General features: G+C 51.9%; 2 protein-coding genes and 1 long non-coding RNA gene across 9 annotated transcripts; 1 reads left to right on the top strand and 2 right to left on the bottom strand.

Moving 5' to 3' along the window:
• Window positions 1-406: 406 nt before the first annotated feature.
• U2AF2 (U2 small nuclear RNA auxiliary factor 2) lies at window positions 407-18,557 on the bottom strand. Of its 3 annotated transcripts, none has more exons than XM_084770330.1 (12): window positions 18,367-18,557; window positions 14,069-14,204; window positions 13,333-13,377; window positions 12,961-13,064; window positions 12,563-12,714; window positions 11,199-11,315; window positions 10,313-10,451; window positions 5,743-5,822; window positions 5,545-5,667; window positions 5,157-5,255; window positions 4,681-4,929; window positions 407-1,166 (listed from the first exon to the last, which is right to left on the bottom strand). In XM_084770330.1, exons 1-12 carry the CDS (start codon window positions 18,413-18,415, stop codon window positions 1,032-1,034), a joined length of 1,428 nt encoding a protein of 475 aa, XP_084626456.1. In that variant the 5' UTR covers window positions 18,416-18,557; the 3' UTR covers window positions 407-1,031. The 3 variants fall into 3 exon arrangements, with proteins under 3 accessions (XP_084626456.1, XP_084626457.1, XP_084626458.1); XM_084770331.1 differs by having other exon boundaries at window positions 5,169-5,255; window positions 18,367-18,556; XM_084770332.1 differs by lacking the exons at window positions 12,563-12,714; window positions 12,961-13,064; window positions 13,333-13,377; window positions 14,069-14,204; window positions 18,367-18,557 and adding an exon at window positions 11,953-12,011.
• Window positions 18,558-18,692: 135 nt separating this feature from the next.
• On the top strand, window positions 18,693-20,026 carry LOC311591012. Its single transcript, XR_014777010.1, has 2 exons — window positions 18,693-19,199; window positions 19,561-20,026. It is a non-coding gene; the product is annotated as an uncharacterized lncRNA (long non-coding RNA).
• Window positions 19,999-24,111, bottom strand: CCDC106 (coiled-coil domain containing 106). 5 transcript variants are annotated; one of them, XM_084770348.1, is made up of 6 exons: window positions 23,984-24,111; window positions 23,082-23,245; window positions 22,850-22,954; window positions 22,578-22,748; window positions 21,081-21,290; window positions 19,999-20,564 (listed from the first exon to the last, which is right to left on the bottom strand). In XM_084770348.1, exons 2-6 carry the CDS (start codon window positions 23,110-23,112, stop codon window positions 20,248-20,250), a joined length of 834 nt encoding a protein of 277 aa, XP_084626474.1. In that variant the 5' UTR covers window positions 23,113-23,245; window positions 23,984-24,111; the 3' UTR covers window positions 19,999-20,247. The 5 variants fall into 5 exon arrangements, with proteins under 5 accessions (XP_084626474.1, XP_084626470.1, XP_084626473.1 ...); XM_084770344.1 differs by having other exon boundaries at window positions 23,907-24,065; XM_084770347.1 differs by having other exon boundaries at window positions 23,836-24,064.

Below are 24,111 nucleotides of genomic sequence, written 5' to 3'. Positions count from 1 at the left end.
GACGCACGGAGGGCCGCACAGCGACGGCCCCGCCGCCCCGGCGCCCGGGAGGGGCGCAGAGAGCCGGGCGGGGGAGGGGAGCCGCCGAGCGGACGGGAAGCAACCGAAGGTGGCGACAGACCGGAAGCGGAAACGAAGGCGCGCGCCCCGCCCTCTGCACCTCGCCCGGCAGCCTCCACTTCCGCGACCAAACCCACTGGGGTATCATTTCCGGCGCACGGGACTGCGTCCGTATGCTCTTACGTCACTTCCGCATCAAGTCAGCGGTGGAGATCCGGGAAATGTCTGAGCTTCCACTCAACGTGGGCACGCAAGCAGAGGCCCTCAGGCCTGCCTCCCTCCCTAGGTGCCACCCTCCATACCCACGACCGAAAGGGCGGACACACTGGACACAGAAGGAGCGCCATAAAGTAAAATACAACAAATTGTTTAATGAGCAAATTCGTATTAGCAAATATGAAACTGCCACAGAGAGGAGGAGCGGGACAGAGAGCACGGGTTGAGGGTCAGGAAAAGACTAAGAAGAACCAACTACTTAAGAAACCAGGGTGGAGAACAGGAAGGACCAGAAGCCAGAGGACGGGAGCTGTGGTCCTGCAAAAGGAGAGGGCCGGGCACTGAGGGCCAGACAACAAAATTCAAAATAGTTTGGCCATAAAATATAAACACGCTATGTTCCTACCATGGGGGAAAGGAGGAGGAGAGGGTGTTAGGGGTAAGAGGGGGCTGTGTGGGAAGGGGCTGTGGGGGTCCTACCCGCCCTGCTGTGCACACAGCCCTCGTCCCAGCCCCTTCCCCTCTGTGTCTGTGTGGGTCAATGTGTCTGTGTGGCCTGTGTGCACTTGCCCAGTCCCCTTCCTGCCCTAGCCCCCCACCCCCCACCCCCTTAATTGCTGCCATTCCAGTTGCTGCCGGCTGTCATTCGGCTGTCACTCCTCTGCCCATCATCTTCAGAGAGGGGAGAAAGGAGGGGGGAACAGGTGAGGGGAAAGTCCCCAGCCAGCCCTGTCCCCACCCTCCCCCAGCCACCTCTACCAGAAGTCCCGACGGTGGTAAGAGTCGGGGTCACAGTATTTCGTGACCACCACTCTGTTGGCGAACTTGCGGCCCGTTAGACCCTGCATGGCTTTCTGGCAGTCAAACACAGAGGTGAACTCGACAAAGATCTGTAGGAACAAAACGCAGATAGGTGAACAAGGCTGGCTCCCAGCCACTAGTGAGCATTCATTCAAGTCCAGAATCAGCACAGGAAATGAGAAAACACCTCACCACAGACTGCAGAGAGGCCTTCAGTTCAGTTTGAGGGTGTTTACCCAAACTTTCTCCAGGACCCAAGAACAGAGCACAGAACAGAGACATCACAGAAATGGAGAAAAGCAGGCAGGCAGGCCTGAGTCATCCGAGTACACAGGACAGGTGGCCAGAGACAAGATCCCAGAGGACAGGAGCCACTTCTGCCATCCACAGGGTGCTCTCTAAGCCACTAACTGTAAGTCATTCTTTCCCCACAGATAGTAGGTAAGGAAAGCTCAGAACTTAGGATTCAAGCCCAAGAAGAATTAAAGCAGGCTCCCCTGCTCATGCATTTATCTTGCTTGAACCACCTGCTTACGGGAAAGGACCACAACGAAGCTACACTCTAACGTGGGTAACTGCATAACTACTGCCCTACTTCAACAACCAAACCAGCTGGACTTTAAAGGGGAGTGAAAGGAGAACGAGATAAAACTGATAGGAGAAACTTTATGCAACCAGCAAGATGGCCAGGTGGGTAAAAACCCTTGCTGTACAACTCTGATACCCCCTTGACCAATTTTGGGAAAAAACCCGACTCCTCCTGAAAGCTGCCCAATGCTTGCACAAACACAAAAATAATAAATTAAAAAGCTCTTTAAATTAAAAAAAAAAAAGCTGCAAGCAAATTTGGGGGTTGGGCCTTACTAAAACATTTTGGAGACAATGGACGCTAAGAAATTAATGAAGGCTATTTTGCTGTAATAGTGACATTCTTTGGTTTAAAAGAAAAAAGTGGGGTATCAGGCTAAGACACTGGTTCTCAACTAGGGACAGAGTATGTCCCCAGGAGATAATAGTGTCTGTTATCACAAAGGTGTGGCGCCTACCCACTGATGGGCAAACCTCGAAACACTTACCTATTCCAAATGTCAATAATAAAGAATACAGCTAAATATCGAAGATGAACTCTTGAGACAGGCTTTAAGTACTGCCCTGAGTAAGCCAGGTGTTGAGGATACACACTGGACAACTTCAGCGCCAGGCAGGCTCACTGGCCCAAGGCCAGCATGGGCTACACAGTAAACCCCAATCTCAAAGCAGACACAAATAAAAGCACTCCCCAAAATACTGGTAACTTAGAGCTAGATAGTATATGCTAGGCGTCTGCATTAGCCTCTTAAGACAGTTTTAGAAGACAAGTTTCAGAACAATAAATAAGGTGGATATGGTAGTGCATGCTTGCAGTGCCATGAGTTCAAGGCTAGCCAGCCTAGGAAACAGAGCAAAACCCTGTCTCAAACCAATGGGGGAAAAAAGCTGCTCAAGAAGCCAGCCTGTCTGCATTCACCTTCTCCTGTGTCTACTCAATCCCACTGAAGACAGGCTTCCACTAACTGCCAGACGGAGGCAGACCAACAGTGGTCTATCAAGTACTGGCACAGAGCAGGCAGGAGCCCTTTTAGGCAGATAGTCTTCTTCCTTTTGACCGCCACCATTGGCCTCCACATGAGGCCTCTGCTGCGCTCCTAAGGTGCCCTTGAATCCTGCCCAGCCTCCCCTTACAAATTCCCACATGGAGCTCTCATCTGCCCAGCTGACTGCTTTCTAGCAGTCTCTATAAAGGTATCTAAGTAACCCCAAAGCTGCTGTTCTCCACCTCACCTGCTCACCAGCCTTGCTTCTCACATGACACTACCTATCACCAACAGCCTCCCAAACTCATGCATTTCTCTCATTACCTACTATAGTCAACACACTTATGGACACAAATGTGTTCTGAATGTTGCTGGACAATTTCACCACTTCAAATTTTATGGGGAGCACAAACTACGCAGTATCACTAGATAGCATCACCTTACAGCACCGCGTGCAGTATGACCTATCCTCTAACACAGGACCATACTTTAAAGCGGACCACCATCTTTCTCCCAGATCAAAAGAAACCTCAAAAGGCAAGGTAGAGCACACCTGTAATCCCAGCACTCCAGGAGGCAGAGGCAGGCGGATCTCTGTGAGTTCAAGGCACCTGGTCTACAAAGTGAGTCCAGGACAGCCAGGGCTACACAGAGAAACCCTGTCTCAAAAAACAAGAAAGGAAAGAAAAGAAAGAGAGGGGAGGGAGGGGGAGGGAGGGAGAAGCCTCACAGATCAACTGACTCACATCTGGGCCCTCTCCATATCAACTAGCTGGCATTACATCAGCCTCCCTCCATCCGTGAAGCCCTGCTCCTCTGGAAGAAAGTGTTAGGCTTCTTTCTTAAGCTCATAAGGCCCTCTTCAATCCTTTCTGCAAAATTGGCTCCCTTCAGGCATAACAAAGGTTCCAAGAAACCAATGGCTGAACATCCTGTCCTCCGCTCACTCTCTCACACTCTTGCCATGCAGCAATCAGCTTTACAGGAGCAGAGCAAGCCCCTACTTTGAATACTCCCACCACCAACCACACACACAACTGAGGTGGCAAGATAACCTCACCTCACTGAGCCTTATTGCCACTTTTCAACCACTACCCACCTATCTACACCAGAACCTAGGCCTGTGGATGCGGCTCGGTAGGAAAGCACTTGCCTAGTTGGTATATGAGGCCCTGAATCTGATCTTCAGTACCAAAAAGAAAATACAAGAATGTGACAACTCCAATTCCCACCCTTTCCTGCTACTGCCCAACACAGCACCCTAGTAACAGTCTCTCCAGCTGTTTGCCAGATTTGTGGGTAAGAGCTCTGTTCACAACCAAATCTTACTACTGACAGTAAGAATGCCACCAACGGGCTGGAGAGATGGCTCAGCGGTTAAGAGCACTGACTGCTCTACCAGAGGTCCTGAGTTCAATTCCCAGCAACCACATGGTGGCTCACAACCATCTATAATGTGATCTGACGCCCTCTTCTGGCCTACAGGGGTACAAGCAGGCAGAGCAATGTATACATAATAAATAAATAAATAAATCTTTAAAAAAAAATAAAAAATAAAAAAAAAAAAGAATGCCACCAACTCTCAGCAACACTTTCCAAGGGGGACATCAGAGCTTAGCTAAACCTAGCACAGTGCAGAAGTAGGTAATAACTCAGTGGCTTCTAAAATCAAGACCACAAACATTGTAATGCCTAGCTGTGTGGCTTGTCACCTCTGTGCCACACCCAACAAAGAGGTTCAAGAGCTACTGAGAGAACACAGATGCAGCTCCAAGGAGTATGTGGCACATGAGACACTTAAGTAGCAAGGTATGTGGTAACATTCTCTTCACCTCAAAGATAAGCAAAGCAAAGCTACCGGCTTTGAGTGAAGGTACATCAATAAAGAGAATGAATTCTCCACTCTATGCCCCAAGCCCGCAGAAGGCCTTGATCCCCTCTGGGCATTACCCGTGGCCAGAACGAGACAGCTACTGAGGAGTACAGAGGGTGGTAATAGAGGGACACAAAACAAAGAGGGCACCCTGACCTTTCCACAGCCAGGCACCTCGACGCCGTCCACGGGCCGGGGAATTTCAATGGACTTGACCAACCCATACTTGCTGCACTCGTCTCGCACATCCTCTACAATCTCCTCATACTCCTCATCGTCCAGCAACTCCTCAGGCAGCACCATGTTCATGAGGCACAGGACCTCAGTTGGGTGACCGCCCATCTGCACCTGAGAGCTCATCAGGCCAGGCACTTGAAGGGTCACGGGTGTCTGATTGATGGTGCTCTGTGGAGTGAGGGAGAATAGAGATGTCACAAAATGGCTCTGACTAGCCTCCCTCCACGCACACCTGTGCCTCTCACATCCAACTGGGGGGCCATTCCTCTACTTAAACACTTATGAACCCATTGCCCAAATCCCCTCCCATGAAAACTGGGGCAGAACTTAAGAAAACCTTCCCATCCAACCCTTCCCACCCCCAGGGTCCCTCTAGCCAATGGAAGATGACGTGCCGGGAGGCTCACCAGCGTGGCATTCTTGGCTCCCACACTCGCCCTCTGGACAAGCAGCTTCTTGTCCCCTAGCTGCATCCCATTCAGCCCCGCAATGGCCTATGGTCAAGAGGACGAAGGGTGGAAGGGGTGCAGGAGAGGTACAGGTCAGCAATCAGGGCCCAGCATTTCCCCCCAAAGAGCCAGGCATCGACGGGGAAAGAGTGGAAGGCAACGGAATTAAGTTTGGAAAGAGGCAAAACCAAGGGAAAAGGAGTTGAGTCCCCCCCACACCTTGCTTCACAATAACCACCGCCCACCCTAGCCCAAAGAGAGCAGACCTGAGCTTGGAAACAGAGCAAGGTTAAGAGGGGCAGACGGAGGGAGCAGCTAGGCACTCTGGGCTCACCTGGTCTGTAACGTTGATGTCCACGTACTCACAGAAGGCATAGCCCTTGGAGAGCCCTGTGGCACTATCCTTGACCAAATTGAAGGCCTTGAGAGGCCCAAAAGATGTCAGCAGCTCCTTCACCTGCAAGAGGCCAAAAAACCCATCAGGGTTTGGTCAAGCTGAGAGGGGTAGCTAGGAAGGGAGCAGAGGACTTACCTGATCGTCATTCAGGTAGTTGGGCAAGCCCCCGATGAACAGTTTGTGGGCAGAATCTGGTACTACAGTGGATACAACTCCTAAAGACAAAAAGTATAAAGACTTCAATTCCAATACAAAGGCATTATGTCCAAGAAGAAAACTGGGAGTGGTGACATACACATTTGTCTTTTCAGCACTTGGAAGGCTAAGGCAGAAGGATCAGTCTCAAAAACCAAAAAACAAAAACAAACAAACAAAAATAACCTACCATGAGCCCTTTCACAAGTCCTATACTGCCTAAGATACCCGATAAATAAAGGTTAGAAGAAGCCGCACTATACACACTTCCCTCTTGGCCACATACCCCCATATTCTGACAAGTACATGAGCATAGAACAGCAACAACTGAACTGACAAACACCTAGGATCAGTTCATCTCATTCAGTTATTCTCAATCCTTTGCCTTCAGGGTCCTCTCTAAGCCTCTGCAAGGATGGCCTGCTTTCTGAGGTAGTGTGACATGAAGAATCTCAGAACACACCTCAGTGCAGACTAATGGCCAACTCTGACACGCTGTGCTCAGAATCCACTAAAGCTCCAATATAATTACATGGTGGTTATCAGCTGAGGGAGTTTTGCATGACTTCTCTACTTAACTCTGGACCAACGTGTAAGTGACAGCCAGACATTTCTTAGCACATCACACAACTTTACCAATATTAACACTCAATTCTTTTTTTTTTTTTTTCTTTTTTGGTTTTTCAAGACAGGGTTACTCTGTGTAGCCTCGGCTGTCCTAGACTCACTTTGTAGACCAGGCTGGCCTCGAACTCACAGAGATCCACCTTCCTCTGCCTCCCAAGGGCTGTGATTAAAGGCGTGCGCCACCACGCCAGGCTCTTACATTCAATTCTTAACAGCCATCATCAGGCCCCAGCATCAATGCAGCCTTAACTCCTCGGTTCCTAAGTCCCACTGTGTGTAGCCTCCCCATACTAAGTGCAGTGGTCCATCCTAATCTACAAAAGCATCAAGTGAGCTATTTGATGGGCGTGCCCTGGAACCTGAGCCACTATGCCCCCTCCATCTTCCAGGTTGTCATCCGCCCTACTGTAACTCGTTAGCCCCAGAGAATGGCAGCCCTCAACTCAGATATTTCTCCACACCAGACACGTACCCCAGAGTGGAGTCATACAGACCACCACCAGACCTGAGCTAGAGTGCCACTATGACAAGCAGAAGCACTAGGAGCCACACCATATCCAGGGGCTGCCACAGGCCAGGGACAACCACTTTAAAAATCTCTATGGGGCTGGAGAGATGGCTCAGCAGTAAAGAACACTTGCTGCTCTTACAGTGCACCCAGGTTCAGTTTCCCAGCACACACATGATGACTCTCAACCATCTACTAACTCCAGTTCCATGGGGATTCGAGTCTCTCTCTTCTGACCTCCTTGTGAACCAGGCATGCTTACAGTACAGACTTACATGCAGGCAAACACTCAATATACATAAAAGGAAAATTTTAATTTACCTCAGTAGGTGCAAAAGCCCCATCTTAATACTGGAGTAAAGTCCTAAGAGTATGAACACGTGACCTCTAGAGGACAATTCAACATTGCCTTTCGAAGGTAGTTCAGCAGGCTTAGCTCTACACCAGTCTCTGCCAAGTAAGCAGCAAGGCAGCAACTAGACCCCAAGCCCAAATCAATCACTGTGTGGTTATCTCAGAGGCAGCACAAGGTAGGACCCAAGCTAGGTGCCATGAGTTCAATTCTGTGCTGCCTACACCTACAGGAACAGGGAGACCACCACACGACATATTAGGCACATATACACGCACTCTGTGCCATTTAATCCCAGGGATACGAGGGCCTAACACTTGTAGAACAGCTTCACTTCTGTGAAAATGCAGCTTCAGCTTCATTCCAGGTGATATCAATGTAAAGTTACCAGTCAATACTTTCTCACCAGGGAAGTCAGCCTTCCAATTTACAAATTGCTTTTTAACTCTATCATCAACTGTTTTTCCTCTTTAATCTATGTAATGACATTCATTTTCCTCCTTTGCAAGAGGAAGTTCAGAAAACAAGATACAGGACCTTTAGTGGTAATGATGTGGAAGCACAGGCAGAGCTGGAAAAGCCTGGCCTCTTCAGTTAGGCACATCCAAAGAGATTCACGACTCATCTTCCCACTGTCTCATCAGAGCAGGGCACAGACTGCCTCTGAAGAGGCTTGCCACTTAGCAGCACAGTCCAAAGCAACTGTGCTTGTATCTACATGTTTTCAGCAGAAAGTTAACATGACAGAGTACAGAGAAAAGCTAGCAGGGACTCCAGAGCCAACCTGTACAACCCATGAATTTCATGACCGTGAACAAATTATTAACCATCATTCCTAGCTTTCCTTCTCTGTGAAATGACAATTCCACAGAAGTCAAACTGTGATTAACACAAGACAGAGGTGGGGATTGTATGGCAGATGCTTGCGATCCCCACACTGGGGTAGGGAGCAAAGTTGGGAGACCAGTCTGGGATACACAATTATAACATGTATCAAAAAACTCTACAGCCAGGCCTGCTGGTACAAGTCTATAATCCAAGAGCCATAGCTCAAGGCCTCCCTGGTTAATACAAGAAGAGACTCTGCCTCAAAATACTAGTAAAAAGGCTGAGGATATCAAGTGGCAGACTACCTGTTTAGAACATTCCTAGTACCACAATGGTAACAGTAATAAAAAATAGGTAACATAAAAGGCCAAAAGTGACTCCAAAGATTCAGGTACAGGCAGCACCCTGGCACACCACACAGTAAGACCAGCAGGTGGCTGGCTGTTTATGTGACTAAAGACCAATCCAAAAAATAAATTTAGTAGCAAGAGGTATAAACAAGATGTTCTAAAGCTTTAACTGAGAGATATACTCAGTCATCAAGCAAGCTGGACCGAGTGGCGCAGACCTATAATCCCAGCTACTCAGGCAGCTGGTGGCAGGCTCAAGTTCCAGGCCTGCCTAGGCAAACCTAGACTCCATAACAAGATAAGAATTTAAAGGGGGTTTGGGATTCAGGTCAGAAGTGAAATGCTTTCCTAACAAGTTCAATCCTAGGGCTCAATGCCCAGTACCACAGTGAATTTTCTCCATGCAGTACTTTGAGGAGGTGCATGATAGTTTTAGACATAGGTATATGTAAGGAGTGGAAAGAGGCACTGACCTCACCAGAACCTGCAGTAAGAAAGCATTCAGTAGTCAGAGCCCTGACAGCAAGTCCTCCACCACCAGAAATGTGCCCTTACTCTACAGTGAAGGGGTGACTGGGTCCCAACCGCATCCTACAAATGCTGAGCATCAGCCAACAGGGCTCCACATTCTACAAGTTCCAATCACCTCATTCCCGGGCCTCACTCACCTAGAGCTCCAGCACCAGTGCTTCCTGCAGCCCAGCAGGGAGGACATCAAACAGCCTACGTACCTCCACTTACACCCCATCTCACCTGCCAAATGCTAGATCAACAGACTACAGCTTGCAGAATGACACACATAGAGCCTTCTAAACTGTGAAACATTAGGGCAGAATGTGAAAAATCACACAAAATCCCTATTTTCAATGACCCTGTCTGAAACTTTCACATTGAGCATCTATTGTGACCTACCAATCAGAGGTGATACTCAATACAACTACGGGAAACAGGCCAGACCATGTGCCAGACAGACATGGCAATCAGTGAGCACTAACACGCTAGGTCCACACACCAGCACCAATGGAGAGGGTCTGCTGATATGCACATACACATCAAGCCCTGAAACTTCGGGGTCAATTGGCCAAGGCAGGAACAACGCCCACACTACAAGCCCAAACTTCCCAGAACACCTCTGATCTGGACCTGGTTCTCACGCTCACAAGCAAGCTGTGAGTGCTCAGATCACAGCTCACCACCTCAGAGGCCTAGGACTGTAATAAAGTTTTGGTTTCTTTGTAAACTCAGTTGTTAGATAAATGTGGTTTTTTTTTATTCCCAAGTGTGGGATTTTAGTTTGGGCTTTGGTATGACCACAGCTGACAACTGTCTCCTGCAGGACGAGGTCTCTGCCAGCTGGTAGGCCTGCCCCATACAGCACGGAGAAGGGACATGGTCTTAGACTCTTGAAGGAGATAAATGGGAGAGCCCAAAGAGAAAAAGTGCAGTGTGCAGTAGTGGCATGAGGAGTGCAGCAGTTTGAAGACCCAAAGACAAGAGACGGAGGAGACTGCTTACTGCATTTGCTGTTGACATAGACTGGTATTGCCCCAAAAGAACCCAATTGAGCCTAAACAGTCAGGAGAAGTAAACGGGTCGGTGCCCATTTCTCCCCACTAACCTTCTTTCTCTTTTACCCAGGGTTAAGGGGTTGGTGGAAGAGAGGTAGAAGCTTCAATACCCCAAATGAAATAGAGTTTAAAAGCGAGCATCATCACAGCACACCTGTTAAGCTGACAACCACAGCACACACACTATCTCCTAAGCAACTCTACCTAGGCTAAATACAGGAACCTGGGTTAAGAGAACAGTGACCTCCCTCCAAGGCCCCAGTAAAGTCCAACTCACCAGGCACATAAACAGAGGGGTTCTCTGACATGCCAGGCAGCGGCTGGTAGTCGTGAGGCCTTCGAATCTTCAACGACTGACCCTGGAAGATGATGCCATCAAAGGCCATGGCCTGGGTTGTCTCATCCACTGACCGGAACTGAAGGAAAAGCAGCAGGAGTAGAGCTAAGGGTTGGGTAGGAAGAGAACAGCAACCGCACCCAAAACTCTTCACTTCCCTCCCACTTATATAAACAAATGGCATGTAGGAAACCCTGGCTAGACAATGGGGAGAAGTGTGAGACTGCTTCTAGACCCTCACACTCTAGAAAGCAAACACAATCATAAGTTCTGACAACGTTGGAAAGGCCAGCATGAGAAAGGTAGGTCAGCTGAGTTAGGTGGCAATGACAGCCCAAGCTTTCGGATGAAGTAACACTGAAGCTGAAGTCTCCCAACAGTACAAATCAAAGCAGACTCTGATGGGCCAGTGCAGACTAAAAGGAAATGCTCAAAAACCTCTTCGGCAACTTATATCACATCAGCACCACCAATGTGTTTTAAGAGTGTAGGCCCAGAGTTGAGTTAGGTCTTTACAGACAGTAGGAGTAACTGCCAAAAATTGTTACTTTAAAACATCTGGAGTGAACTGCCTCAGCTTAGGCCCCGAACAAGAAGAAGCATATTGTGCCCTCTGGAAGATCAGTGTAGCCTGAGCAGAGTGGACTGGGCCAGAATACTCTCAAAAAATAAAGCAGGCAGGCCAAAGAGGCCTCGCAGGCAAGAGAGAAGGGATAAGGCAGGATGGGGACTGCAGAGCTCCTCCAGCAGCCAAATGGGAAAGCAGCTGCAGAGAAAGCACTCAGTCCAGCCCCACTATCCCTTACCCCGTCACTGGAAAGCTCACCTCCAAAAAGGCAAAATTCTTGTCTTGATTGATCTGCACAGCCAAAACTGGGTTGCCAGGGGCCTGAGTCAAGCCCCCCAAGCGCATCTGGGCGTTGAAGAAGTCCATCATAGCCTCCTGCAGAGGGAATAGGAGAGAGGGGAGGGCGGGGAGGGAGGTGGAGAGAGGAGGGGAAGGGTGAGAGAGGGAGACACAGAGGGGTTTGGGGGTAAGGGGAGAGGAATGAGGGAAGGGAGAAGGGGGAGGGAAAGGGACAGTGGAATATGGGTCAGGAGTGTAAAGGTCAATAGTAGGAACAAATGCAGGAGGAAGATGAGGAAACAGAGAGGAAGCAATACCAAAGGACAGGAGACAGGAGCAAAAGGGCCAGACAGGACAGGCATGAGGGATGAGCCATGGACCCAAAAAATTAGGAGGAAAGTTATTCAAGAAAAGATGGAAGAATATGACAAGAGTAAGAAAAACATGAGGATGACACAAGGGAGAAACACCCGGTGCAGACAAGGCAGGAAAAGGCAGGAGAGCAACAGGCAGGAAGAGAGAGACAAGCAGAGGGACAGGAAGGGAGCCCAGAGAGGCAGAACAAGGAGGAGAGTGCAGGGGCAGGGAGGAATGGATGAGCAGGGGAGGAGGGGGAAGGGTGGGAGGGGAGGAGAAAAGAGTGATGTGGAGGGATCTGGCCCTGGAGTCCGGGGGCTGGTTTATCAAATGTAGCAAAGTGCAGGTTGAGAAAGTCAGAATGGACCTTACTTGCCTTCAACGACGGTAGCAAACTTTTTGTTGCTACGAGGGATCTCAGCCCCACAATATTTCACTTTAAAGAGAAATGGAAACAACTCTTTGATCTCGGGATTCTCAGGGGTGCCACGGGAAGGGGGGTGGGGAGAGGGATGGGGGAGAGGAGCGGTGGGGAAGGTGAGGGAGGTCAGGGCTATCAAAAATAAAAGAACAGCGACCATGGGAGGGATGTGGGGAAAAGGATGTGGATAGACGGCAGAAAAGGAGAGCATGTCAGAAAAACTGCAGGGGCGTGCGTCTGTTTGTATGTGTGTCGAGTCTCCCTCTCTGTCTCTCTCCAACACGTAGGTACAATATGTAGGTAAGTACGTTATGTGTGTGTTTGATCCCTGGGTTGCTGGAGGAGGTTGGGGAAAGGGAGACGGGAGAGGGGAAGAGGAGGGAGGGAGGGGCCACCCCCAGCCCGGCCCCTGGCTGGCTCAACTCCATCCGTCCGTCTGGGAGGGGGCCGGGGGGTCTTGCAGGAACAGAGTCTGACCCGTGCAGGTTGGGGAGAGGGAATAAAGGGAGGGAAGGAACAGGGTGGGGAAACATGGGAGAGGGCAGGGGCAGGAGGAGGGCAGTACCTCAGTGATGCCAAAAGGGATATTGCCCACGTAGAGACGTCTGGCCTGTCTAGTCATCTGGCTCCCAACCACGGGTACAGGTGTTGGGGTCACAGCCAGACCATCGGGAGTCATGGTGGGGAGAAGGGCAGTGGCTGGAATCTGACCCGCAGCTTTAAAGAGGGTAAAACCCCATTAGCAACCAGGACCTCACAATACACTGAGCCCACTCACCCTCCGCCCACTTCATCTGAAGGTCTCCATTAGCCAGGTCAACTCAACAGCAGGGCTTCACCCGATACCCACTACTAAGAATCCTGGCTCCCTAGGGGCCCAAAAAGGAAGATTTCTTCCCTCTTCCAGGAAGGCTGCCACACAATTTTAACCCCTACAACAGTCCATGGCAGGGAAAGGCCTACCTTGCATGGCCTTGTACTGCATTGGGGTGATGTGCTCAAAGCCAGGTGGTGGCACGTCCCAGTATTTACGCACCTTCTTCTTCTTCTCATGTCGGGGGGACCGACTGGGGAAGGGGGGGGAGCAGAAAATGGGGCAGGACAACCTCAGTCTGACCAACACTGGGCCTGCACGTCCCCTGCCAGGAGCTCCTCCCAGCCCTCCACACCCTCCCACAAATGAGCTCCACTGGCTCCAGGAGGGAGAGCTGGGCCTGGGAAGGGACTGTTCCCCAGTGCTTGAGCCAGGGTGGGGATGCAAGGCAGGCAAGATGCACAGGTGAGGGAGGAGGAGGGAGCGGACAAGGGGCACAAGGGGCAGGAAGAGAAGCTCACATCAATCCACCGTGCTCCTCTTTAGCGCCTCTGGTCAAAGGTTTGCTGGGGGTGTGGGAGGGAAAGGTATGGGAGGAGTGATTGGGGACCTTTGTCTTCCCCACACAATACACCCCTCCAAAGTCACTGAACCCCACGACTGCGGCAGGACCAAGGAGACAAGTACACACAGGCCACCTCGGCCCTGCCAACCACCCCCCCAACCCTACCACTCCCAGGAAAGAGGAAGTAAGGAGACGGAGCAGAGAGAGACTAGGCCACTCTATGGAGAAACTGAGATAAGGAAAAAAAGGCTTCAGTCCCCCACACTCCCTTACCTAGAAGGCATAGAGTAAGGGGAACCAAGGAAGGCAAGATGACTCCCAGATCAACTAGGTCAACCACCCTGAGCTGTAAACTAAAGCCTGCCCCACTCCACAGCTATCAGGAAGCAGGGAAGAAACAAACCAGTGCTAAGACAGCCCCAAACAGAACTAGAGAACAAGAAAAATCAATTGCACCCTTAAAGACAGCCTTACCCTTAGAGGGGAGAAAGGAAAAAAAAAAACCTCATTCCCTGTCCCAAGAAACTATTGTCCCCAGCAACCCACTGGCACTGCCAAAAGAAAAACTGAAAGAAATCCCATAAACAGGGAAAACCAAATTCAAGGCAGACCAAGCAGCACCCGCACAGAGCAGCTACACAGACCCAGGCTCTGACAGGGGATCCAGCCAGAGGTCCCAAGAGCTCTAGTACCTTCGTCGTCTCCTGTCCCGAGAGGCACTGCGCTGGTCCCGGTTACGCCGATCTCGGCTCCGGCTCCTGCGCTTGCGGTCCCGGCTTCGAGAGCGGCTGTGGCTACGCTTCCGGTGCCGGTTCTCCTTGTCCCGTTCTGGACAAGTGTGAGAAGAGATGGAATGAGTGAAGAAAAAATGCAGGCCCAGCCCACCCTGTGCGTGCTGGTGGCTATGCCAAGACCCAGGGAAGCCACCCCCACCCCAAGGGAAGGGATTTAATGGAAGGAGACAACAGGCCTCCTGGGTCCATACCCGAGTCCCCAAGGACTCTGAAGGGACCAAAGGGACAGGGCCTGGAAATGCCCCCGGGGTATAAGATACCTGAAGATGCTCAAGAGGAGCTGAGGAGCCAGAGAAGACAGAGGAAGCTGGCTCCTGGTCCCCCTCGAGGGCTGAGGGGCCTGACCCCAGGGTCGTCCCTGAGAGGGGCAGGGCTAGAGGCTGGGGAATCAAGAGACCCAATGATGTTTTCCTGAAGAAACCCAGCAACCCCTCAGGAAAAACCTCTGCAACCAGCTTGTACCCACAGTCCCACCATCAGGCCCAATGGTCAGGTGCCAGGCAAGATCTAGTAACCCTAAGAAGTGAGGAAACTCAACTCCATCCCTTCCCAACCAGGTGAATAATGCAAGAGCAGGCACCCTCCAAAAGGAAGGGACTTCTTTCTGGATGTACAGAGAGAAAAGATACCTCCCCAAGACTTCAACTGATGGTCCAGAGTAGCCTCATCCAAACTTGAAGTCCAAACCACCAGACACCCCCATACCTCACTTCCTAAAAGCCAAAGGCAGGATGGACTAGAAGAACCTGTGTCTTCACCATTATCTAGTCGACTTCCTTAGCTCCACTGCCTAACAGAGCACAGCCTTGCAGGAAAACCTCCAGAGCCTCGGAGGACAAAGGCAGGCCGATGGATCTCTGTGAGTTCGAAGCCAGACTGGTCTACATAGCAAGTTCCAGGCCACCCAGACCTACATAGTAAGGTTCCGCCTTAAACAACAGCAGTATTCCTAGTCTACAGACTGGCACCTCAAGACGGAGGCTAAACCATGATCACTTTAATGTATTTCCTTAATTCCAAGGTACCACTGATTTCTCAACCATCACACAGCTCCCCCCACACACACAGATGAACACAGCTAGGCGTGGTGAGCACAACTATACTCCCAGCATGTGGAAGGCTGAAACATGAAAATAAAAGAGTTGGAAGAGAGTAAGTTAAATGAGGTCCTATCTCAAAAACAAACATACTCAAAAGCTGTTAACAGGTGTATCCTAAAAGTACTGACTTCTGAGACTAGCGGTAATAAAAGGCCACGAGAAAGATTTCAAAGTAGATTTTTGCATTATGTCCTTTTCTGATACATAAGTAGAAAAATGTGAAGTCTATCTTAACTCTGTAAATATTGATAGTGAGGAAGGAACCCAGGAAAAACATACTTCTATCTCAATCTGCAGACAGAATGTCTTCACTTGCATTTAATTATTACTACTTTAGAAACTCTATGTCAGAAGCTCATACAGCAGATAAGGAAACTGAGGCATGAGATCATGACTTGCTCAAAGCCCAACAGCTGGGACACAGTGAAGCCCAAATTGAAACTGTCATGCCTGTCTTAGGCACCAGGCTATATTCTTGAGAAAAATCAGGCAGAACACTCACACCACTGTCGGGGTACAACTACTGATGACAAAGAATTTGCATGCATACATGCAAATAATGAAAGAAAACAGTCAAGAGCTAGACAGAGGCAAGCAACGCACCAGGCCAGTCTGGCTCCACACCTGGAAGAAGGGCCACTTACAAATCCCCAACGTCTTCCCTGCTAAGACTCAAAACAAGCAAGAACTCCAGAGATGAAGCAGAGACTGCACCAGGTGCCTAGGACACAGACAAACCCCCTGCAGACTTAGGGAAATGAGGAGGGGGCTGAAGCTGAGAGACGCAGGGAGGCTGGACCAGAGACAAACACAGACAGCAAGTGTGACAAGGTGGTAGAACTTTCTTCCAGCAAGGCAAGAACCTTCTCCCATATGCTAAATACTTGAGAGTTGAGAAAAGGAGCCTTCATTTGCTCAAAATGCTACACAGTAATTGTCTTACGTACATAGCTCCATCAACCAACCCTGGCGTGCCAGGTCTCAGGCCATTTCCAACACCAGCAGGGACACTATAGAACTAAGTCATCTAAACTACCACAGCCTCAAAGGCCAGCTAAAGCAGCTCCACTTGGAGCACAATGAACTAGTTTTGCAGCCAGCTCTACATAAAAGCAGGAACTTAGCTTTAACACTCAGTTTTCTCTTCCTTGAATGAAGGTCACAGCTACAACACTCAGGTCTCAAAGTCTTATGTGAATAACATCTGGGGCATCCACTCGCCCCATGCTTCTGTAACGCCAACACCAGGTCTATCTGAGCCACAGACCACCTATCTTCACAATAACAAATATGGCTACTTATGCACTTAGCATAATCTAAGCCACATAGTAGATATACATGCTGCTCCATTTAATCTCAACTCCAGCTTTCCACCAACTAGTGCCTGGAGCTTTTAAGAGAAATAAGTATTAAAACTTCACGAGCCTCAGTTTCCTGCCCAATAAACTGGAAATTACTTTGTCCTCAGAAGACTGTTATAAATAATGATTCACTTAAGTAAACTATTTAGAGGCAGGCAGTGGTGACACACACCTTTAATACCAGCCCTTGGGAGGCAGAGACAGGAGGATCTCTGAGAGCTCCACAAGTTCAAGGACAGCCACGGCTACACAGAGAAACCCTGTCTTGAGAGAAAAGAAAGAAAGAAAGAAAATAAGAAAGAAAGAAAGACAAATTGCCTGTACATGGTAAGGCCTGAGTTTGATTTCAATTATAATTAGTATGTACCACCATTACTAATTCCAAAAGCCCAGTCAGAGAGCAGCAAACATCAGCATACACGTGACAGACGTATTTAGCATCATACCTACCAAACAGCAATGCAGGTATTCGAACAAGGTACATTCAACTCCTAAGCCCTATACTCTTAACCAGTACACTACTCAAAGCAGTTCCAAGGGCACTCAGAAAGATTACTTCTTCCACGTGCACTGTGTTTCAGTTATTCTCTCAATTACAGCTTCATTTCAAAGAATCCTCAAGGTGTCAACGGTTCTTTTAACACAACAGAGTTTAAGCCTCAAACTCCTAAAGGCAATTTAAGCCCTTCTTAAGTCTCAAGCCAAAATACAAAACAAGAAACAAGACAAAACCCAAAAAACCCACAGCACCGACGTAGCTTGCCTTTGCCTTTCTTTCTGATTCAAATTCATAGCATAGAATCCTATCCTACGAGTACCTTCCTCCACTAACCCATTAATGGGTCAGATCCCTCTTTCCCACTTGGTTGCCTACGTTCTGGTCCCTATAGATTGGGTCTAAGTGCCCGAGTTTAGAATGATACAGGGCTTGGGGTTTGGCAAAAAACCCCACGGGTTAGGAATCGTTAGGGATATGGGAAACAGAGATTGTCGGTCGCCAAAGACCCCAAGGCATATATGATTCATGCTCATCGAGGGCACAAAGAATGCAGAGGCTTCCCCCCTTTGGCGGGCAAACAGGTGCCGGACACATTTTTATCTAAGGCGCCGCACAACTGGCGGCTACGACAGAAAACACCTAGGCGGAAGAATTCTGGAAAAAAAAATCGAAAAAACCATGAACAGGCTCAAAACCTAGAAGCACCGGGCGATTGCAGCCCCAGTCCACGTGAAGGAAAAGGGGGGGAGGGGGGAGGAGGTGGCCTCACTACCGCCATTTTGGAAACAAAGGGGGCGTGGAGAAAGGAAAAGTACGCCCGACCGGAAGCGGAAGTGCCAAGGCAGCAGAAGAAAAAAAGACAGGATCAAGAGACCTAAAATTCATCTTTCTCAAAATAAAAAAGTTAAAAAGGAGAAAGGGAAAAAAAAAAAAAACCTCACGTAGAGAAACGCGACGCGACGCACCGCCTCCGCCGGGGACCACGTGGGAGCGGGGGGGGGGAGGGATATTGCTGCGCGCACGCGCCCTGCGTCTCGCCCGCCACCCCTTCCCTCAGCTCAGAGAGGGGAAGGTCACGTGAGCGAGGCGCGCGCGGCACGGACAGGGTTGGGGGGGGGAGGGAGGGCATCCTGCGGCCCCAGGGAAGGGAACAAGGAGGGAAATGGCAGAAGGGGGGCGGTAAGGGGGGGGCACGAAGCGGAGCAAGAAGTCACCCCACAACCCCGGCGCCCTCACCTTGTTTATTCTCGTTGAGCTGCCGCTCGAACTCGTCGAAGTCGGACATGCTTAGGCGGCCGCGTAGGGCCCTGTGCAGCTCTCGCCTCGCCTTGCCGCCCGCCCGCTCCGGCTACTTCCGCCGCTGGCTTCGGCTACTTCCGGCCCCCCGCCGGCGCTCCGTCGCCTACCTAATCAAGCCCGCAAGCCCCGCCCCGCCCCGACTCCACCCCCTCGTCCCGCCCGCCCCACCCCCCCCTCGAACTGCCCGGAGCTCAGCTCCGAAGCCTCTCGGCTACTTTCGGAGAGTAGACTCAGAAGTCTGCAGCAGCGGCGGCAGTGGCGGCGGCGGCGGCGGCGGCGGCGGCGGCGGCTGCCCTGGAAATCACCCGAAGCGAGGATTTTTGCCCAAGTTTCGGTAACTTTTCGGAGACTAGCGTCTCAACGTTCGGAGGATTCCGTGTGTCCTCGCGTTCCCCTACGCCAACCCCCTCTAAAAATATGAGATTTTTTTTTTCCCTACAACTCAAACCGTCTCAGTCTCTGGCTTCCTCTGGAGATTCGTCCCACCCCTCGCCGACCCTGTCCAGGCAGTCGGTCACTTCCAACAATCCTAACCGTCCGGGCCTTCGGCTCTTTCCGAAGGTTTCCAGCGCTCGCTCACGGCCCCTCAAGAGATTAAGCCCGATTCTAATCTTCGGCTCTTTCCGGAGGTTCCAGCGGGTCACTCCGCCCCTTCCGGAGAATTTCGTCCCGTTCCGCCACTGGCTTCGGGAAGGCCTCACGCGCAGGGGGAAAGTTCGGCTTTTTCCGCCATGGCTTCGGCTCCTTTCGGCTTCCAGAGCGGATGAGAGGTGGGTCCGAGAGCTACATTAGGAGAGGGGCGGGGTCTCGGCTCTTGGCACCTGGCTCTCTGGGGGAGAGAACGGAGGAAAACCCGACCTCTCGGAAGGCCAGAGAAGGTGTGTGGGACAATAGCCGCCAGTGGGGCAAAGGGTGTTCGGGGCCGCTGCGTAGGTTGTTAGCGCGGCTCGGGGCGCCTGCGCACGGTGACTTCGGAGGCGGCGAGGGGGGCGGGGGTCTTTGCGCCTGCGTAGCGGTCTGAGGCTCGTTTTCTCAGCGCACGGGAGGAGCCGCCACTCTAAGTCCACATTGCGCGTGCGCTGGGTCTGCCCTTTTTCCCCCCACCACCACCTCCTCCTCCCTCCCTCGCAGGCACTAACCCCAAGACCGTTAAACTAGACCGCACTTCCCCGGTTGCCTTGGCGATGGCGTTAATCCTCCCACTCCCCGGCCCCTACCGCGCAGGCGCTGAACGTGCCACCTATGGGACTGCAACCTCCCTGACCCCTGGTTGGCTGACAGGCGGGCGGGAGAAATCGAGCCCGCACAGCGCCCCCTGGTACCTCCAGGAAAGGTCATTTGAGTCAGCGCCCCAGCCGCCGCGGCTTTAGAGTCAAGCTTTTCCCTTAAAAGTTTTTTGCAGAAGAGTTTGCTGCCCTGCTTTCCGCCTATGCCTCCTGGGGCTAATTACACCCTGTCCTCCCCAAACTCTCTAGAGGTTCCTGCCTGAGAGCCCGATCCCGGTCTCCGTGGCAACGGCCACCCCCTACCGGCACACACATCCCTTTCCTAGGAAGACCTGGGGCCCAGTTTATTGAAAATTTTCATGTCTCTTTAATTTAAATTTCTCTGAATAATGCTCTGGCTTGTGGGATGCAGATGGGTTGGTTACTCCTGGCTAGCGAGGCCGAGCTGGCAGCCCTTGAGGAGTGTGGAATGGAGATGGGGGTGCCTTGCCTGTGCGGCGGCGGGGAGACAGAAAGGGCAGTCTTCTGGCCCTGGCAGCACCCAGAGAAGCCCGGCCTAGCCAACGGTCGGCCGGCCCCGGGGAGGCGGCTCTCACCGCTTGAAGCGGTAGGTGATGGGCAGGAGAAGCTTGCTCTTTTTGAGAGCCTGCACCTTCTTGAGAGTCTCGTCGTCCAGCGCCAGGAAGCAGCGGCGGGAGTACTCGAGCAGGCGCTCCTTGGATGGGTCGAACTCTCCCACCTCGGCCAGCTTTTCTGGAGCCACAATGAGCAGCTCCGCGATGGGCGTGGTCAGCGCCACCGTGTTCCGGTCCACGCGGTGGTGCTCGAAAGCTCTGGACATGCTCTTCAGCTTCTGGAAGGTGCCCAGGATCTTCTTGTAGCGGCAGAGCACCCCATCAGCGTCCTTCACTGCAGAACCACCAAAAGGGCAAAAAAGAGGAGGACAGGGGAAGACACCCGTGGGGGGGTGGGGCGGGAACCCAGGTAGAAACAGGAGGGCAGGCATGAGGAGGAAGGATGGGGTGAAAGATACAAAGGTTAGAAAATGAAAGGAAGGAAGGGGGGGGAAGGAAGTGGAGACACATGAGCCCCATACAGGAAGAGAAGGGAGGCAAAACGGAAATCAGAAGAGATCTGAACAAGAAATAGAGATGGACTAGGGGAAATTAAAGAAGGCAGCCCAGGACACCAGAGATACAGAGAGGCTATGCCATGTGCCCAGAGAGCCCCCTTTCTGATGAGGAACCAGGATTAACTCTGCTGGTCGGTGTAAACCGAAATTTGAAATTAACTCAGGACCACACAGGGCTGTGAGATGGAGTTGGGTCTGACTGTTCTGTATAGGGAAGTTAGGGTATCACTGGAACCCATGCTGCGATTCTGGGTGGACACCCCTCAGCACACCCACCCCATGTACCCACTCACCCCGCTGCCTCTCTCGAGCCTTGGGTTTCCCAAACCGCCTCCGGCCAGTACTTCCCTTCTGCTTCTGCCTCCTCCTTTCACTGGCGCTGCCCTCTTCGGACACCCCGCTGAAGGAGGAGGCTGCGGACTCAGGGTCTGAGGCTTCCCCAACCCCAGCCCGACTGTCCCCTTCAACCCTCCGAGGCCCAGGCTTCATCCGGCAGTGGTCCTCTGGGGAAGAGACAAAAAATGTACAGTGACACAATGTCCTACCACTACCCTGAAGGAGGCCAGGTCCTCAGGATGAGGACAGGGTGAACCCCCAAAATGAGACGTTAGCTACACTGAGTGGCATAAAGCCAGCTAGGATTCAGGGAACACTGGGAGCATTTTTCTAGACTCTGAACTTGACTGAATCAGGTCTAGGGATTCGTGAGGACCTTCAAGTTTTGGGGGGCTTCTGAAGGGGAAACATCCCAGGGGCCTCCAGATAATAGAGTCCCAATCCAGAGGCCTCTGGGTGGAGAACTGGCTGTCACACTCCTACAGAAGTCAGGGTTCAGTTTGGGTACTGGGGAAGGCTAACTCCCTGAGGTTCAGACTCAGCATTTTCAGAAGGATGGACTCTGAGAAGAACTGAAGTCAGGAGGATTCTGCCCAGCCACCCCAGGGCGAGAGTAGAGTCATGAGGATAGAGCTCTCAGGGTAAGACCCAAGATAGGTCCCCCAGTAATCTAGCCCCTCGAAATGCCATAGGCCCTTTGCCCAGATGTTTGCCATTGTTAGCAATGAGAAAGCCTGCCAGCGGCTCAGCTTGATACGGAGTTATGGCCTGAATAAAGGCTAAGCTCGCCACGACCTGAGCTAAAGATCTGAGGAAGGGCAGCCCAGAGTGGGGAGTGTGCCAGGAACAGCCCTCAGCATATTATTAAGGAGATGGGATCCCGCCTACCAGAAGCTATGCCACCACGATGCCAGTCCTAGGTTAGACCAAGGCAAGGTGGTGGGAACTGCCCAAGGACGCTGAGGCAGAGTTTAGGGGACAGCAGGTACTAAGACTTCAGTCTCTGTGGAATAGGACACATTAACCAAGAAGTATAGAACAGGGTGGTGGGAAGACAGGACCCCAATTATTTCCAGGGCATCTCGGATGGGTGGATGACTGTGCCATTCACAAGTCCTGGGGTGCAGACAGGACCCCTCTGAGGAATCCAACAGACTGCAGTGGGCCTACTGACAAGGAGATAAGGGATGGTTCCCCTAAGATGAGGACCCTAAGCTGGAAGTCCAGACACTCAGGGAGACAGGCCAAGTGCTTGAGGCTGATGGCTTATGAGACAGTCTGTGACAAGGCAGGAAATGAGACGTCTTTGAAATCAGTAAAGAAATGGCTGGGGAAGACCCTAATACAGACCTGGGCCTCAGTGAAAGGGTAAAATGGCATTAGGTCCACCCAATTCTTGAGTTGGGTCTTGAATTGTGCGGGTTCTGGGGAGAACAGTGTGCCCCCGCCCCCACCTGCATCCATCCGGGCCGAAGAAATGAACTTGTCCAGTTGACAGCGCAAAAAGTCTCTCTCTTCCTCCAGGTCCTCAATGCGCTTCTGCAACCACGAGTTCCTCTCCAGGGCCATGTGCAGCTGGGCTTTAACGCTGTTCATCAGGGTCGGGGAGGTGGCCTCTGGAGGATCTGAGGAAAGCAGGGGTGAGGGGGTGTCATGCCCCAGGATGAGGCAGTACCCCCCCACACACACAATGGCTCCAGTTCCTCCACACCCTTTCTCAGCTCACCCTCGAAATTTCTCCCAGAGGGACTCAGGCTGTAGAAAATCTGTGACTCTAGGTGGGGTGCCTCTTCGAAGGGGATGGAGATGTCAAAGGTCTCTTCGTCTTTCACTGGAGAGAGGCCGGCATAGGTCACGACCTGGGCCTTTACAGACCACCCCCAACCACAGCTACCCCGTGGATAGAGGGAACCAGAATGTATGGCCAAGGGTGGGGACAGGGTTCCCAAGTGCCTCACTTGTGCGCCTACGGTGGTTTCGGTCATTCATAGCGAGGCTTCCTGCAGCCCCAGCAGCTGAGCCCTCAGAAGCGCTGGACAGAAACAGGTCACCAAATGTAGTCAGTCAGTCCCTGGAGAGGTTCCTCCGGAGTACGGAGGGATCACCGGGCTGGTGCCATTGTCTGGAGGAGAAAAGGACCCATATTTCTGGACAGAGACACTGAGGTTTCCAAAGTGTGTACCCAGAGCTTGGGGGGGGGGGGGGCGGCATCAGCGAGAGGGCTCTTGGTTGTGAAGGAGTTCGGCCCTTAGATTCATTCATTGGTTTCTCATGGGGTGCACACCACAGGGACACTTTAGCCTGAATAGGAAAGCTCCTCACTATGGGCCATCTCCACATCCAAAGCCATAAATGGGAGGGAGAAACTGCCCCCTAACGTCCACGTATGGGGTTGGGGTCCGTTCTGCAAGCGTTCCTCTGACCCAGTCGCCCATTCCTCCTACACTAGCGTAGGCGAGCAAAGCCCTCCCCCGAAGTGGGGGCTGGGCGCGTGCGCAGTGCGGGGGAGGTCAGCGTGGGTAGGCACCCCCGCCCTTTGTCCCACTAGTGGGAGATGGGACCGTGGCAAAAAAAAAAAAAAGGTCTCAGAGAGGGCAACCGTCATGAGGGTGTCGACCATGGGCACCATTCCCCGCCCTTGGGTGCTCAGGGTACATGGGCCAAGGCCCCGCTCTCACCCACCCGCGCACGGACTCCAGCCCTGGGACCTACGGCAGTGGTGGCGCCCATACCCAGCGCCGGGGAGCGTCTGCAAAGTGTCGCAGAGAGAAGCGCCCACCCACCAGTAAGCGGGCGTAGCGGCAGAGGAGGGGGATTCTCGGAACTGGATAGCGGAGCGCGCAGAGTCGCGGGCACTTGCCGGATCGGGCCTGCCGGGCCTGGCGCTCCTCTTCCTAGAGCCCAGGTGAGGCCCGCCGTTTGTGCGGAGGTCGGGGCCGCACTTGCGCGATAGCCCCTTGCAACACGCCAGCCCCCCCGCCCCCGCCC

Source organism: Acomys minous, assembly GCF_964271855.1.
Source record: "Acomys minous genome assembly, chromosome: 20".
NCBI classification, from domain to species: Eukaryota; Metazoa; Chordata; class Mammalia; order Rodentia; family Muridae; genus Acomys; species Acomys minous.
The sequence above is the reverse complement of the archived record's forward strand: the minus strand, read 5'-3'. Positions and strand labels throughout refer to the sequence as shown.

Coding starts and splice junctions, on each gene's coding strand:
- CCDC106 (XM_084770348.1), bottom strand. CDS start 23,112: ATGAATGACCGAAACCACCGTAGGCGCACAA. Junction 22,749..22,849: donor CTCTGGGAGAAATTTCGAGG/GTGAGCTGAGAA, acceptor TGCTTTCCTCAG/ATCCTCCAGAGGCCACCTCC. Junction 21,291..22,577: donor TTCGGCCCGGATGGATGCAG/GTGGGGGCGGGG, acceptor TCTCTTCCCCAG/AGGACCACTGCCGGATGAAG.
- U2AF2 (XM_084770330.1), bottom strand. CDS start 18,415: ATGTCCGACTTCGACGAGTTCGAGCGGCAGCTCAACGAGAATAAACAA. Junction 13,065..13,332: donor GAGGAGCACGGTGGATTGAT/GTGAGCTTCTCT, acceptor CCCCTTCCCCAG/TCGGTCCCCCCGACATGAGA. Junction 11,316..12,562: donor TCCCTTTTGGCATCACTGAG/GTACTGCCCTCC, acceptor TTCCCTCTGCAG/GAGGCTATGATGGACTTCTT.